We start from the raw sequence: 16,454 nt of genomic DNA, 5'->3' as shown, positions 1-16,454 counted from the left end.
GAAATTTTCGAGTATTTATTGCATGCTACTGCCGCCATGGAGCTGAAGACCTCCACTCGTTCGAAACTTACATCCTTTGTGCTTATACAACAAACTGCTCACACATACGTACGTTAACCTCTTGTGTGTAAAGGTTTACTTTTCTGACATCTCAAACGGATCACCCGGTATATTGGGTTTATACAGTTTGTATCCTTATACTGTAGCTTTTTCTCTTCGCTTTTGCGTTGTACAGTCACGGGAAAAGTTCCATTGTTACACGCACAGAATTCGAAATTCATTAAGTCAAAGTTGGTGTAGTCAAACGTGTAATTTTGATTTCTTTGAAATTTAGTCGAGGAAAGTTATGCAATTTTTTGTCATCTGAGAAAATAATTGCAACAGAAATGAATCCAATTGCCCTCATAGCAAGAAAAGAATGTGAGGAATCTGATTTTGAAGAGTCTACCACTCTCTGACCTGTAGGTTCGCCGCCATCTTGAAAAAATGGCGCCAAAAATTCACCTTGAAAACTATAAACAATAATATCTCGAAAACGGTGCATTGTACACAAAAAGTTAATATAACCAAAATGAAAGAACAGAGAATTTGCTAAATTATGGTTTTGTTTGATAGAGCTACCATAAATCGTAATTGAGTTACAAAGCTTTAATTATTTTCTTTATTTTTTAGAATTAGCGTGAAAGTTGGGTTGCAACACAAATAACATCAAATATGTGAGAAAATATGTATTTTACGTCCTAAAGTCACTGGACCAAATTCATAGCTCATGATTTCCTCTAGAGAATGATTTTTGTTTCGTACCTTTAGAGTCGGCGGTTGAGGAGATATGTAGTTTAATGCAGAGTCATGTGTTTCCCTATATCTTACGTGTTCCATTTCTTACAGTATTAGCGAGAACGTAATTTTTTTCCTGCAGTGTTTCGTCCACTTTCTGCGTTTGTTACACTTGTTTTTGTTGTTTAAAAATGTCTGCACACAGTAGCGGCGATTAGGTGTCTAAACTGGGGTGAGGGGCAAGGACAGTTTACTTTGGTTGGTTGGTTTCATTTCTGTTGCAATTTGTTACCCAGACGACATTTTAATCGAGTAATGATCGTAAGTGTTTCCACACACCTGGAGAACCTCAGGGAATTTGAGAAACTATAAAGATTTCAGGCAGTTTTCTTTGAGCAATGTATATGAATGAAGTATATCATAGAGACTAAACTGTGCTCATGACTGCTGATAATAACAATTACAACCGGGTTCGATACCCGCTGATGGCACACAGTGGTTCGGATCCCACTTTAAACTGCAGGTCCGGTCCCGATTAGCCTTTCTGTGTATAAAGTGTGGTCTATAAAGAGAATTTCGGGTCTCCCTTACTTCACTTCACTTTTGCAACCTTGTGTTCTGACGTCAGACGAGGAATACCTACGAGGTTAGGTTAGACCTATTAGGTTAGGTTGCATTAGCATAAATACAATGAAAAATTAATAATTAGGCTAAGAGAACTAAACCTAGCTAGCCTAACAACGTAGGCATTTTGCCTAAAATTAAAAAGGCATTATTCCATGAGACGTCAGATCGCAAGGTTGCTAAAGTGTTGTGCGATAAGTGAGACGCGATAATTTCAAGCAAACAAACAATACGCGATGTGTTAACTCTTGCAATTAACTGTGGACGCTGAAGCCATAACAGAATTATTACAAAATTCATCATTGTACGCTCCTATTCGTACTATTCATTTGTACAGGAGTGTACGTAGATACACCATAATAGTAAAATTGAATGTCCAGAGGATGAGATTTTTCCAACACGCCCAACTTGTGCACTGCTGCGCCATCTGTTGGTGGGAGTTGTAGTTACTGCTTCTCCTTCAAGTTCCAATTAAATCCGCAGTGCGGCGCTCTTGTCGCGATGTCTTCATGCTCCATCTGCACTTCCAGCAGAGTACTTTTGCTTTAAGAAAATGAACATTGAAATATTTTTGCTATCCATCAGAGGCGTAGCTAAAATATTTTAAAAAAGGGTTCCCACTCTTAAATTTCTGTAATTTTCATTTTATTCATGTCCTTAACGACGCCAATTCATGATTCTTTCGAAAATACACTGCTCTCCATAAATTAAGCAACAAATGGTGATCATCCAATAGAATCAAACACAAGGCCGGAGGGTGTACATATTTTATTTGTAACTGCGAGGGCACGATGACTCACCTGTTTTCCCTAACGCATTCGTTGCTTTCTTTCAGCGTGCCCACTACTCTTCTCTTTTCTCCAACTGTTTTCTCTTTTACCTCACATTTTCTTGTTGTTGCTTAATTTCTGGAGGACAGTGTATAACTGTGATAAGAGTAAATTAAATATACATATAAAATGCAATATTAGAAGGAAACTAAATCATAAAACTCACCGTAATTACAGTAAATTCCTTTTCACTATCCCGTATTTTACAGTTTACCAGTGAGTTGTTGTTTACTTGACTTGAATTTTCCCCCCCAGCTTGTTCTGGTGAAGATTGCGGCAAATTTAATTTTCGATACCCAACGAACTAAACCACTTAATCTTGATTATGTTATTTTATTTCTTAAAAAATATTTGGATTAACTCGAGTGTTAACTCTTTAAGCTGAATTGCAGTGCACAGAGCAGGTAAACTGCTAGATACACAGCTATTATCAGCAAACAAAAATTTTGCTAAATCTTTTGTGGATAATGCTTGCTATTCCTGTGGACATAATTGATTTGAACGATCATGCAGCGCTTGAAGTGAAAAATGGTAGTTGGGATGATGTTTGGATGAGCCTTGGGTTATCTGGGGAAATTAATTTGAATTTTTGGGTATGTCAGCTCTTAAAGGCTATTTTGCACGGGGTCCAGCCCCTTACTTTACCTAAATTAACTGTAATGTCATTTACTAAAATATTAAAACATTCTGACTTATGTTAAAAGGGCACGCAGCACACATATGGACAAAACAGACGCCATATCCTCGTTAGTCTGCAAAATACAGTCCAGGGTGTCCTAACCCTTAAAAACCCAATCTGGGGAAATGCTCCTATGATTTAATATGAATATGCTGGCTGGGGGAATACCATCCTCTCTTAGTTTGAGCACTGATTGTATGATCAACCAATTTAGGTGATAAATGCGATTCATACTTCACTGCAAATTTTTGGATCTTTTCTTGCAGTTGCTCGGTGGACAGATGTGTTAATTATATGGGATACAAAGTAGGAAAGTTTTTGTACGAGTATAATAGTACTCGGTACTAAAAGGTCTACTAGATTTTTCATCTCTCAGAAACAATCCTTTCTGTTGACAATGCCTATCTAAGCTAACATGATTCATCTCGTTTCTGTATCACTCAGTGAAATTATTGGTAGCCGGACAATTGCGATGACGGACAATTGCGGTGAACACAGAAGTGAAAGGGCGGTTGGACAATTGCGATGACATTTTAAATCTATCAAATTGAAGGGTGCACCCCGTACAATACCTCTTACAAGAGAATTGTGTGAAATATTGATATTTTCGGCTGGGAATTTAGTTCAATCCAAGATACCTTTTGAAGTTACCCGTTTCCTCACATGTGCGAATACACTTGACCTTCTAGATTAAGTTCCATCCGCATGTACTTGATGTTGGTGTCTTCTGCTTGGCTCTTGAGGCAGGCCAGAACATCATGAATTTTTGGATGCGGTCTTCCAAGCCACCTATTTATTTTGTTGCTCCAACCTTCTACAGCATTATTAGTTCTGTGGCGCCTTTGGTTAGGTCCTGATCGTCGCAATGGTCCGTGATTTTGGCTTCATCGCGATTGTCCTAGATTCAAAATTATTTGATATGTCTACCCCCATCTCAGACTTTACTAACTCATTTGTACACTTAGAACCTTCCTTCAAGCTATTGATTGATGGATTGATTTCGTGTTTTAAGTCCACGTTATGCACAGTATGGCTAATCGGGACTGGACCTACAGTTTAAAGTGGAATCCGAACCACCGGGTATCGAACCCGGGACCCCTCGATTACAAGGCGACGACGTTACCGCTACGACATCGGGGAGACCCCTCTCACTTGTTAAAAGGACATGTTACAATTTCAGCTTTTAAATGTAATTTCTGTGTTCGATCCTTACACTGATATAATTTTAATTCTTCATGGTTCGATATTCCATCGTTGACCTTCAAGGCAATTGGCATTGGATTTTTACATTCTTAAATTTTACATAAAATGAACAGTTTGTGTGTTTTTATTGCTATCAACTTCCTCCATCGGGTATAATGTAAACGTTTTCAAAAGGATATAAATATGTAATGCGTTATTCGTGCACCCAGGCAACCTTCTTAGTAGGATTGTCTTCTACACCGCCATGACACTTCGCTTTCCTCTGGGTTTCCCAAGCCCAAAAGTATTGAAGGTTCGGGGTTTTTGGAGACAGTGCATAAATAGGAGATAGCCAACATGCTACCACTAGATGAAGTTGCCACACACTGCGTGAGGTAAGACTATTGACGCGGTTGGAAAAAGCCGCTGGACTGTCAGAGAAATTTCCAGATATTTTCACCTTTGCAATAAACGCTGTGGTCACAAACCAGCCCGTACGATTGAAGGGTGGAAGCAAGTGTCGGTTCTTTTCGTGAGAAACCTTCGGTGGTGTTCGAGTTAGCAAGGTAGGTGGAAGAATTAGTGCCGTTAGTAGTAAGTTTTGGAGGGATTTCGTAAGGGGGTACGGAAGATGATGCATTTTCCAAAGGTCAAAGGTGAAATGGTAAAGTTCCCCTTGCATATAACACCGTGCCGTGAAGACACATTTAGGGGCCCCACACTTCTCGATCTCGGCCATTATGAAGGTGTCAGTACCACGCTCCGGCCGCATTCAACCCCCTCCATGGTTGCCCTCAGGCACCCATTGATTTGAGGCTCAGGGAGCCCCAGAGCCACTTTATGCGGGGACAAGGCCGGAAGAATTCCGACCTTGGATCACACCCACCCCGGAAATCGTGGCATTCGGACGCCCTACCGTCTTTTTTTTTAAAAGCGGCAATCTTCCCCACACATCGAACTGATATAAATTAATCTCAATTCTCTTTTTCATTCAGGACAGAATGTCTGAACCAGGATTCGAACCCGGGACCCCTGGCGTCGTAGCACGCTGTGCACCACACAAAGCTTTTGCTTTGGAAGGGCCAGACTCTGGGAGAAGCATATGATGTACCTGAGGGTTGTTGAATATCCCCTAGCTTATAAGGGGTCCGGAGACCTTCCTCCGGAAATTTAAAAACAACAACTTAAAAACACTGAGTTCTAGGCCTTTTAGATTTGAAAATGTTAAATTTCGTCGCTTCAGTAAACAAATATTAATTAGTATATTGGTTGTCATTATGAAAAGAAGCAAAAAAGTACGATTATTGCATTTTGCATTTCATTATTTTTTTAGTGATACAATACTCGTATTACTTTAAAAAAGTAACGGTACAATAGTAAGCTTCAGAAATTTTAGAAAAAATAAATTGAAAAGTTCCTTTGATGCCTCAGCAGTAACTGTTGACTCAACCCAAAGTAATTTTTCGTTTTTCTTTCTTCGAACTGTACACATCAATCAAATCGTCTAAGACCCGCTATTGCGGCGCAATTACCGCACATGCCAACATGCCAAACGTCAAGATTTGCGGTATGGCTTCATAACAAAAAAGTAGTAACTGAACTTAATCATGTGTTATTTTTTTAGTCTTCTTTAAGTTGGGAGGGCCAGGCCCCCCTGGCCCCTCCAGAACTCCGCCTATGCGTGGCTCTTACATTTTCAAAGATAAATATATTTGTAGCTGGACTATATTTTTAAAATTAAAGCTGTAGCTTGGCTACAAAATTTTTGCAGCCTGCAGCTGTTCACTGGGATAGCACAGCAGCGCTAAGACGCCAGAGATCCCGTGTTCGAATCCCGACCTGGACATGGGTGATCTTTGCGAGTGTCCCTTCATCAAATTTATCGTGTCATTACTCATCCTCATCTTTGCAATTAGACAAAAGTGGCAGAAAGCGAAGTAGAAGATACCAAATCAACCAACTAACACATGCGCGGAGTTCCTTATGTACTGTTTTGAATAATATACAAATAAACATTTCATTTAAAATTTTACGAAATGGAAATAACGTGGAAATCTAATGCTGAGCCTTCAATGTCCCCGAGCGAATTTAATGTTCGAATGGGTCTTTTTAATTTTTCTTCTTAATGATCGTCCGTCACAATAACTGTTGGACATAAACGAATTAACCAACGGCGTAAGAAGAAAGCAAACGGAAACTTAACGTGATTAAATTATGGTTGATTCAACGAGTGAGTGTGAGAAAGTGAGTTCATACGCAATTTAATAGTGGATAATGTGTGTTCTTAGGTTCAACGTTTCAAGTTCTTATTTCTGTGTGAACTATCCGAACCTTTCTGGAACAATCGTGTGGACGGAGCAACTTCCAGGTGTGTTCTTAATGTTTAATTATATGTAGTTTGTGATATGATTTTCTGTTATTTAGAGTCGCTTTTCTGCCACATATTGAAGAAACCACGGTCTTTAAAAGTAAGGTGAAAAAAATTCTATTGGAATATACATTATATTCAGTTATAGAATTTCAGGAATTGAATAACTTTATAAAATAAATTTAGATTGTATACACTATATAATATTGTACTTTTACAGCACTAGTCCACTTAAAGATATAATTTGTCACCGTATGATTTTACTGTATTATAAAAATATACTGCCCGATTGATGTTTAGATATATATTATGTGTGATGTCAACATGTTGTATTTTGTAAAGTACATGCTCCAATGCCCCTCAGGGGTACTTTCGGTGTGAAACTTTCTCAATAAACTCAAACTCAATTGAAAAAGTGTCATCCAGGCGATATCAAGTAGATGATATATCGTCACGATATTTTGGCGATATAGCCTATATCTTATTTGTTAATATTTAATTTCAAGTGTGCAATTACTTTGATTTTTTTTAAATTTTGATTTGCTTTATTTTACCTACTTCGCTTTTTGTGCCACTTTTCGCTAATTTGCGAAGATGGAGATGAGTGATGACATGATGAAATTCATGAATGGACACTCACTAACATCCACGCCCAGGCCGGGATTCGAACCCGGGACACCTAGCGTCGTAGCGCGATGTGCTAACCACTCTGCCACGGGGGCCACAATTACTTATATAGCTATATATATACAGGGTGTCGCAAAACTCTTTCAACAACGCTTGGGTGCTGGTAGATATCATAAAAACAAGTAACTTTTCCCTATAAAGTTTACCTCGGAAGCGCTTAGTTTCTGCGCTATAAGAGCTTAAAATCTATCCTGTACGTATGCAACCCAACACAGCAAACGCTTGCTCTGACATAACTACCAGGGGCGCGTGGCAGGGTTGCCACTAGCGTTCCTCGGTAAGAGAGACGACTCGAAAACAACATCTTGCGAGTCTTGCCTGAGCAAAATCCAAAACATTAATGGTACTTGCGATGTTGTAAGAAGCATTGACAGTATTTACAAACTGACCAAGACAAATAATGGGCAGACTGAAATTCAGGATTACTCATTCTAAAATATCTCCATAATTGATTGATTGATTTGGTTCATTTTAATTCGCTTTTCTGCCACCTTTTGCTAATCGCGAAGATGAGGATGATATGATGAAATAACAAATGACAACAATGTCTAGGACAGGATTTAAACCCGAGACACCTGGCGCCGTAGCGAGCTGTGCTAACCACATCACCACGTAGCGTTTCGTGTATCATGCAATATCAACAATTGCAAGGGACACGTGAGATAGGGGAAATCCATGAACGAAGAAATTTAAACAGGATGCGTTTGCTGCCTCGTTTCGAACACATAGACTGTAATGTTATTACAATTTATTTGAAAATTATTCCTTTCTGTGCTTGCGTCATTGCTAATCGTGTTCGTCTCATAAGGAAATAATTGCCAGGCTCTTTAATTTAATGATTAATTGATTCATTGAATTATTAATGGCTTTATTTTACTTCGCTTTTTGTGCCACTTTTGGCTAATTTGCGAAGATGGGGATGAGTGATGATGATATTATGAAATTGATAAATGGACACTCACAAACATCCATACCCAAGCCGGGATTCGAACCCAAGACCCCTAGCATCGTAGCGCGATGTTCTAAGCACTCTGCCACGGGGACGGCATTCAATTTAATGAAAAACGTCGTTTAGACATGAATGAATTCACACATTAAAACTAGTGCTGATTAAAAACCAAAGCCAACAAATGCATACTTATATCAAGCGCTGAACTGTAAAGGACACTCTTATTGCACATTTGCGTATTATTTAAATTTGTTCGTTCGTGGATTTCCCCTATCTCACGTGTCCCTTGCAATTGTTGATATTGCATGATACACGAAACGCCACGTGGTGATTTGGTTAGCACAGCTCGCTACGGCGCCAGGTGTCTCGGGTTTAAATCCTGGCCTAGACATTGGTGTCATTTGTTATTTCATCATATCATCCTCATCTTCGCGATTAGCAAAAGGCGGCAGGAAAGCGAATTAAAATGAACCAAATCAATCAATCAATTATGGAGATATTTTAGAATGAGTAATCCTGAATTTCAGTCTGCCCATTATTTGTCTTGGTCAGTTTGTAAATACTGTCAATGCTTCTTACAACATCGCAAGTACCATTAATGTTTTGGATTTTGCTCAGGCAAGACTCGCAAGATGTTGTTTTCGAGTCGTCTCTCTTACCGAGGAACGCTAGTGGCAACCCTGCCACGCGCCCCTGGTAGTTATGTCAGAGCAAGCGTTTGCTGTGTTGGGTTGCATACGTACAGGATAGATCTTAAGCGCTTATAGCGCAGAAACTAAGCGCTTCCGAGGTAAACTTTATAGGGAAAAGTTACTTGTTTTTATGATATCTACCAGCACCCAAGCGTTTTTGAAAGAGTTTTGCGACACCCTGTATGTGTGTGGATATATATATATATATATATATATATAATATGGGCCTCCCGATGGCGCAGTGGTAGCGTCGTCGCCTTGTAATCAAGGGGTCCCGGGTTCGATACCCTGTGGAGGCACATAGTGGTTCGGATCCTACTTTAAACTGTAGGTCCAGTCCCGATTAGCCTTACTGTGCATAAAGTGGACTTAAAATACCAAATCAACCAACCATATATATAATTATATATATATATATACACACACACACACACACACATATATATGAAAGTACAGGTAAGTTTTCCCGTTTATACAGCACCGTGCCATGAAGGCACATTTAGGGGATTAGGGGTTAGGGCTCCACATATTCGTGACCTATGCCATTTTCAGGCTCTTTATATTAAGTGTAAGTAGTGGTAAAGAAAATAAGTTGAGTAAGACTGCTCTAAACACGATAAATATTTGTCGATGTCGCAAGGATGATAGTGTATCCACTTTAGTTAAATGTAGTATTGTAGTGATATAGTATTGTTCAATACTTGTTTACGAGTTAATAAGGTAGTAATGTCATATATTTTTTCTCATTTCAAAGTGTTTCGCAATCAGAGGAAGCATTTGAGCCGTTAGACAGAAGGTAAGGGTCGACGGTATGTGTCGTACGCTTCATCGCGTCAACCCGCACGCTGCACTTTTGTTATGCACTGAATACTAATAATGCGTTTTTCCTTCCTGTTGGCATGCAATGTCCGTCCTAGTGAGCACGCTCTGTCGAGTTCTGTTTCCTGTAGTGTAGATGTGTACTGTCTCTGTGCTTAGTGTGCATTATTGTTCTATTACTTTTTCCCCCATCGTTTTCTTATGTATCACGTTGTGTATGTAAATCATTGCATTTGTGTTGCTAGTGCGTGTTGTTTTGCGTGTTAGGTAATAATCAAAATTTCATTTATTGATAACTTGTTTGAATCAGTTTCCAAATTTAAATACTTAAGGATAATACTAACAAATTAAAATTATATTAAAGAGGAATTCAGGAAATTCATGCTACTTTTCTCTTCATAAAGTTTCATCTTCTCGTATAATGTCTAAGAAACTAAAAGTTAAAATATACAAAACCGTAATTTTGCCTGTAGTATTACATGGATGTGAAACTTGGCCCCTTACATTGAAGGAGGAACATAAATAAGTATTGAAAATAAAATCCTTACAAAAATATTTGGACTTAAAAGGAATGAGGAGACAGGTGTTGTGTGGAGAAGGTTACATAGTGTATAACTACATAATTTACATTCTTGTCCGGATATTATTAGAATAATTAAATCAAGAAGACTTAGGTGGACAGGCCATGTGGCACGAATGGGAGAGGTACGAAGAGTTTACAGGATTCTTGTTGGGAAGCCTGATGGTAAGAGACCTGTAGGAAGGCCAAGACGAAGATGGAAGGATAACGTTGGGATGGACGTAAAGGAAATCGGAAGGGATGGAAAATATTGGATTGATCTTGCCCAGGATTGGGACAGATGGAAGGGTTGTGTTGCTGCAGCCATAAGCTTTCGGGTTTAAGAATGCTAGAGAGTTAGTTATATTTTTTCCCTCCATAATCCTGTTGCAGACACAGCGGTCAGATTCCAGCCATACAGCAAATCACCGATTTTTTTTTTCACCGACCTGGACAACCTGAAAAAGCCAGGAAAGGAAGCTATGGGCGAAATAGTCTTAGAGAAATCACTGACTTTTGAAAATATACATAAAGTCCTGCTTTGGATTAAGACATGAATTCCAGTTCTTTTCTTGAATCAGCTTTCTGATTCGAAATATTCTGTGTTGGAGAAAAAGTAACCCACCGGATACGCCCATGTTCTGGAAAGTTAAGTCTCGGTCTTTTCTGGACTAATTACGTGTAAAGCATAAATAACTTATACACTTTATCACATCATCAACTTATCACAGCGTAGAGAGGTCATTAAGGCAAACGACTCTTCTTCTGCATGACGCTTCGTTTCGACGCCACGAACTCTCAAAAAACATTTTATGCTGAATATATATGGAACCATGCATCACTGGCTCACAATTATCACTATTGAATTGACTATTCGTTCCAAATAATGAGGTAGATATCAGTTTGGCATAACCGAAGAGGTCATGTACCAAAATAAGTTTGGTTTAGCCTCTAACAAGTGCAAGAGACCGTGACACGAAGTCTCGGTCTCGTCTCGATTTTACGGAGATCTGTGTCGTTCTCGTCGGCAAGTGTCGAAATATCTGGTCTTGATTTTTACAAGCGTCCCTCGGTACCACCCCCAAGGTGATCATTGTACCAGATTGTTTGTTTTTATACTTATCTCCATTATTTTCATACTTATCTCCATTATTTTCATACATATCTCCATTATTTTCATACTTATCCCCATCTGATGCTGATTGTTTTCATACTTATCACCATCTGATGCTGATTTTTCACACTTATCTCCATTTAAAGCTGATTCTTTCTATACTTGTCTCCATCTGATGCTTATTTTTCATAGCTATCTATCTCGATCTGATGCTCGCAGGCTAAAAATGCAGGTCCAAGGGAATTCTCCTCCGACCTGGTTTCCTTTATAAGTATTCGAGGAATCCTCAAGCGCTGACGCCGATGCTTTTGAACACTTGACACGGCTGAGTAATCATCTTAATTAATACGCCCTGATTCTGTCGCAACTGTTTTGTTTGCTTGTTTGAGATGGCTTGCTTCTAACGTGATTGTTACGTCATGGTTGTGTAAAGACGGTGAACCCAGAACTCAGCACTACCTAACTGGACAGCTCAGAATTTTGTCAACAAACGTTAAAGATTTTGATTTGATTTTTTGTTATTTAGCGTAGCTTTTCTTCCACTTTTGGCTAATCGCGACGATGAAGATGAGTGATGTTATGATGCCCAGTCCGGAATTCGAAACTGGGACCCATGGCGTTGTAGCGCTAACCACTCCGCTACGGAGACGGCGTGAATTGAAACTATGATGCCGAATGACACAATCATAGCTTTCCTATGGCTCAGCATTAAGCCAGAGTTTCTCAACCGCCGGACTGACGTCATTTATAACGGCCCACGAGAGGTTCTCCTCAAGTTTTTGACTTGCAGCCCAAGCTAGCAATCAACAGGAAAGATGGCATTTCATTCAGAATTCACCTACGACAAGAGGATATCCGTTCTCGCCAGTTGTGAGGAATCAAAGCCACTTAAGAGGGGACTGTTACTCGTACAGCCTCCACATTTGAATTTTAACGGTTGTGTCTTTCTCGAGTTAGACCCGGACTTGCAGCCCGAGCTGCTAATCACCTGGAAAGATGACCTTTCAATCGGAATTCACCAGCAAGGATGCAATACTATACTCGTCTTCAAGGAAGAGGAAATTATAGAGAGTGTGAAACAAAATTTATGTAGGTCGTAGAAATAATACTATATTGAAAGTCTTGGTACATTTGGCTGCACATCCAGTATTTGATGCATTTTATGTTTGAGTTTACAACTTTATGCATTTACTTATATTAATGCATTTATATCCATGTCAAACAATTTTGACATAAGAGTTGACGTGTACAGTTTAGAGTAAGTACTACATGGGACCACTTTCGCTCGCTAGTACTCGTTCGAATATCCCACACTCGATCGTACACAATGGAATATCATTCATTTTAATACCGTGCGTTCATTTCGATCTTCAGTCGAGAGATCGGGAGAATCGTGGCGGGCGGCGCTGACGGAGATGCCGACATTTGCTGCCTGTAATGCCCGCTTATTTTTATAGACATATGCTGACATTTATATAAATATTGCAAAACGAGCACTGACCTGTGTTATAAGAGTACGGTTTTAATTTTAGTAGCTTAGTGGCTGTATGTCCTGATGATTTTGACACGCCCATCTCCTGTGAAACACGGCGTAGATGTTTGTTTGGAGAACGTTCTAACGCTGCACCAATTTCATCGAGTTTTGCTTCGGTTAGAATCCGTCGTTTTTGCTTAGGTGTTTTAAAATTTAATGATCCAATTTCTCGTAATTTAAGGACAAGATGTCTAACCGTATCTCTATGTGGAGGTGAAACGCCTGGGAATTTCTGTACAAATTGCCTACACACGTCTCGACACGAGTCTATTTTCACGTAAGTGTCATACATAAAAATTATTTGTTCTAACGTGAACCTTGCGGCTGGCATTCCAATCGTCTCACTGACACAACACACATACACACTGCAATAACACAAACAAGTAACGGCAAGTAACCAAGAATAACACTCTTGCACACAGTACGAAATTAACACGCTCTTGGTTTACATCTGCTCGCCACTATATTCACAGCCCTGTCTTCATCGAGCTCGGAGGTTTCGGATTGCAAGGAAGCTCACGAAAACCATTGACTTTTAACGGTTTCGTCTGCAGCGTAATCTTGATCCCCATCGACACAAAACTCTTTCAAGGATATAAACTTAAGCAAGACGTTACTGGTCAAAACTATGATTAAAATGTTTTATTATCTGTGGCTCTTAACATAGTTTCTAAAGCATATTTTTTGTGTATATAAGGGCAGAACTTGGATGAATTACAGATGATAAATTATAACACAGGTTAGTGCTCGTTTTGCAAAATTTATATAAATGTCTGCATATGTCCATAAAAATAAGCGGGCATTACAGGCCGCAAATGTCGGCATCTCCGTCAGCGCCGCCCGCCACGCTTCTCCCGATCTCTCGGCTGAAGATCGAAATGAACGCACGGTACATCACAATACGTAATCGTATGTAAAATATCCGTCTTGGCAGTTTCAGCCCACAATCGTCTGTTTCAGTTTCGTATATCACTCTATTGGTAAGATAAACTAAACTACATTTTAACATGGAGATGATGACTGTGATCACTTAAGGGCATGCGGGACAGTCTCCGCCCGGCTTTTCCCTTCGAGTCAATGTTGCCAACTTAACTTTGAGGTTTCGACCTAGGACTGAAGACACCCGGGGTTTACCGTATCGCCTGTGCTTGCGGTAAAGCCTACATTGGACAAACGGGGAGGACAATCGAACAGCGCTGGAAAGAACACACCAGCTACATAAGGAATTTTCATCCCGAAAAATCAGGGTTAGCAGAACATTCAATCCAGGAGGGCCATAGAATTGATTTCACAACCACCGAGATCATCAATAAATCATCAAATTACTGGGACCGTCTCATGAAAGAAGCAATAGCCATACACGGGGAAAAGGACAACCTCAACAGGGACACGGGACTCGAACTGCACCCAGCCTGCTTAGCGATAGTCGACTGGGAGCGCGGACGTCGGAGAAACGCCATCTGATTGGGCCGCCACCTACACCAGACCCCTCCCACGCCAAATACATATAACGTCACCCTGACTTCTCTCTACAGTTCATTCCCTGAAGATGAGAGTGGCGTTAGCTCTCGAAAGCCTTTCCAGAAATCACCTGGCTGATTGCCCGAGAAAACCTCTTCATTAAGAATAAATTGTCATTAATTTAGAGTTAACGGTAATAGCAGCGCCCCACCCCTTTGACAACTAACATTACTCTAGGAAGCACTTCGTAAATCTAGCTCCTTGAAACTCAGTTTTATCTCCATTTAAGGTGAATTTAGCTCTTTTATGCGCACCAGGTTTGGCAACACTGCCAGGAGGCAATGAGAAATGCATTTGGCATATGGGAGTATTATTTGATTTTGTTATCTTGGGAATTTCAAACTTCCGATGGAATAGAAAATGATATCAACGGGAAGATGGCAGTTTGAAGAAGTGATTGCCCAGCAGAAAAGTCGAACCTCCCATTTGATTAGCCGTAACTTGATGTTGAAGTTGATTCCCCATAAGGAATACATGGGATTCCGAAAATTCTTATTCGTCATATTTTTCAAATATCGTGTCCAGCTTAATAATCAACATAAGAAAACGCTTCCACTTCCAACGTGGAGAGAAATTGATACGCTTGATACACCCAGTTCTTTTTCTTTAGTAGCATTGTCCGTTCGGGCGATATTGAAATAAATGCACAATTGGTGGGTAACTGTATCTCCTCCCCTAAGTTTCAATTTCACTGTGTCTTTCACTTCACGATCCATATTTAAGGGTTCACTACCACAGGCAAATTACGATTATACGAGTACTGCTCGTTTTGCTTGCTCGAGCGCTATTCGCTCAAACTCTCAATCACGTACGCTATCTATCGTCGTCCTTGTGAACTATTTGGCGCTCGAACGAAATCCTCTCGTTGCAGCACTCTAGTGCAGTTCCTATTCCGCATTTGTCTCTTCGCTTGGCCAATGAGGAATTAATTTCATACGCTTCACGCTTCGTATTAGGTTCTTTATAGCTGGCATTATTAAATTTAACACTTCATGTGGAGTTCAATTCGTCAGCTTTCATAAAAATAAATGCTGCTATAAGGTCTATTGCAACCTTCTCTGTATCCCGTAACAAAGCCATTTCTGCATGCAAAAGTCATATTCGGAGCGCACTTTTTTGTAACGGTCGTGTTAGAGCAAACAGGAAAGCCTTGGGTTGCGCGAGAGTGAGAGAATGTGCACGTCTTCTATCCACAGTGCGTGTTTGTTAGTGGCGTTCTGCCTGACCTTGTGTAAAGTTTGTGAACGACCTCCGGGGGGTATTCTTGTCACATGACGGGAAATTAGGAAAGTAAGTATACGTGGAATCAACGTGGAAAAGTTCCTTCCTTGTTTTGTTTCCATTTTGTTATGGTGTCTGCGCACGGAAGTAATTAAGGGGTTGTTCAATCTTGAAGATATTGCAGCCTTAAGCCTAACGCCCACTACAGGGAAACGCTGGAATTTCCGTGCCAGAAGTCTGCAGGTTATGTTAAAGGCAGTGGCGTATGGGTATGGACTAGGTCAATATACACAACCTGGTCCTAGGCTATGGAGGAAGGGAGATGACGTCTTCAAGTAAGCCACGTTGCCATCCCAACGGTAGTTGCTACGTCCCGCGTAGCGGTGCACTTCACAAGTACACTTACCTTATAAGCTCAGCAGAGCATGCTGGATAATCCCAGGGTTCGGGCTAAGTTACTGCGTTCCTTCCCCTTGGATCCACAGGTGAAGTCCAATGACAACCCACGAGGTTGTCCTCCTGATGCAGGTATCCACAAGTACGAAATACACTTTCGAAATAAAGAAAAACCGCAATATGTTCAACTTTACGTTTATTATAGACACGCACGTATATCATGTAAGACTAAAATTCCAATTCAAATACTTTCGAAAGGTACAGCACGAGATGCGTAAGCCTATCTTTTCCGTAACGCGAAGCACCTCTTGCTACTTCAAATCTCTCCGCGCAACTACTAACCGTTTTTCTGGAAGGCGAAAACACCTCCTTAGTTACACAGTGTTACCGGACACAATAACCTTTTAATACTAGGAAGTTGATAAAAGCAAACAGTAATATATTAGAAATGTACAGTAATCTTCCACAGTGAATTTAGGTATGTGGTGGCAACAATGCAATG

At 40.1% G+C, this 16,454-nt stretch overlaps 1 protein-coding gene across 2 annotated transcripts in view; it reads left to right on the top strand.

The window, feature by feature from the left end:
* LOC145996192 (NAD kinase-like) overlaps positions 1-16,454 on the top strand; it is a 208,082-nt gene that overhangs the window by 67,036 nt on the left and 124,592 nt on the right. Inside the window, exon 3 of one of the 2 annotated variants that reach the window (XM_083132576.1) lies at positions 9,543-9,584. The exons of the other annotated variant lie outside the window; for it this stretch is intronic. Within the exon in view, the coding sequence (XP_082988702.1) occupies positions 9,543-9,584 (42 nt within the window). The remainder of the gene's footprint in view (positions 1-9,542; positions 9,585-16,454) is intronic. 2 annotated transcript variants of the gene reach the window in all.

Source organism: Lepisma saccharinum, chromosome 12, assembly GCF_977018435.1.
Source record: "Lepisma saccharinum chromosome 12, izLepSacc3.1, whole genome shotgun sequence".
NCBI classification, from domain to species: Eukaryota; Metazoa; Arthropoda; class Insecta; order Zygentoma; family Lepismatidae; genus Lepisma; species Lepisma saccharinum.
The sequence above is the reverse complement of the archived record's forward strand: the minus strand, read 5'-3'. Positions and strand labels throughout refer to the sequence as shown.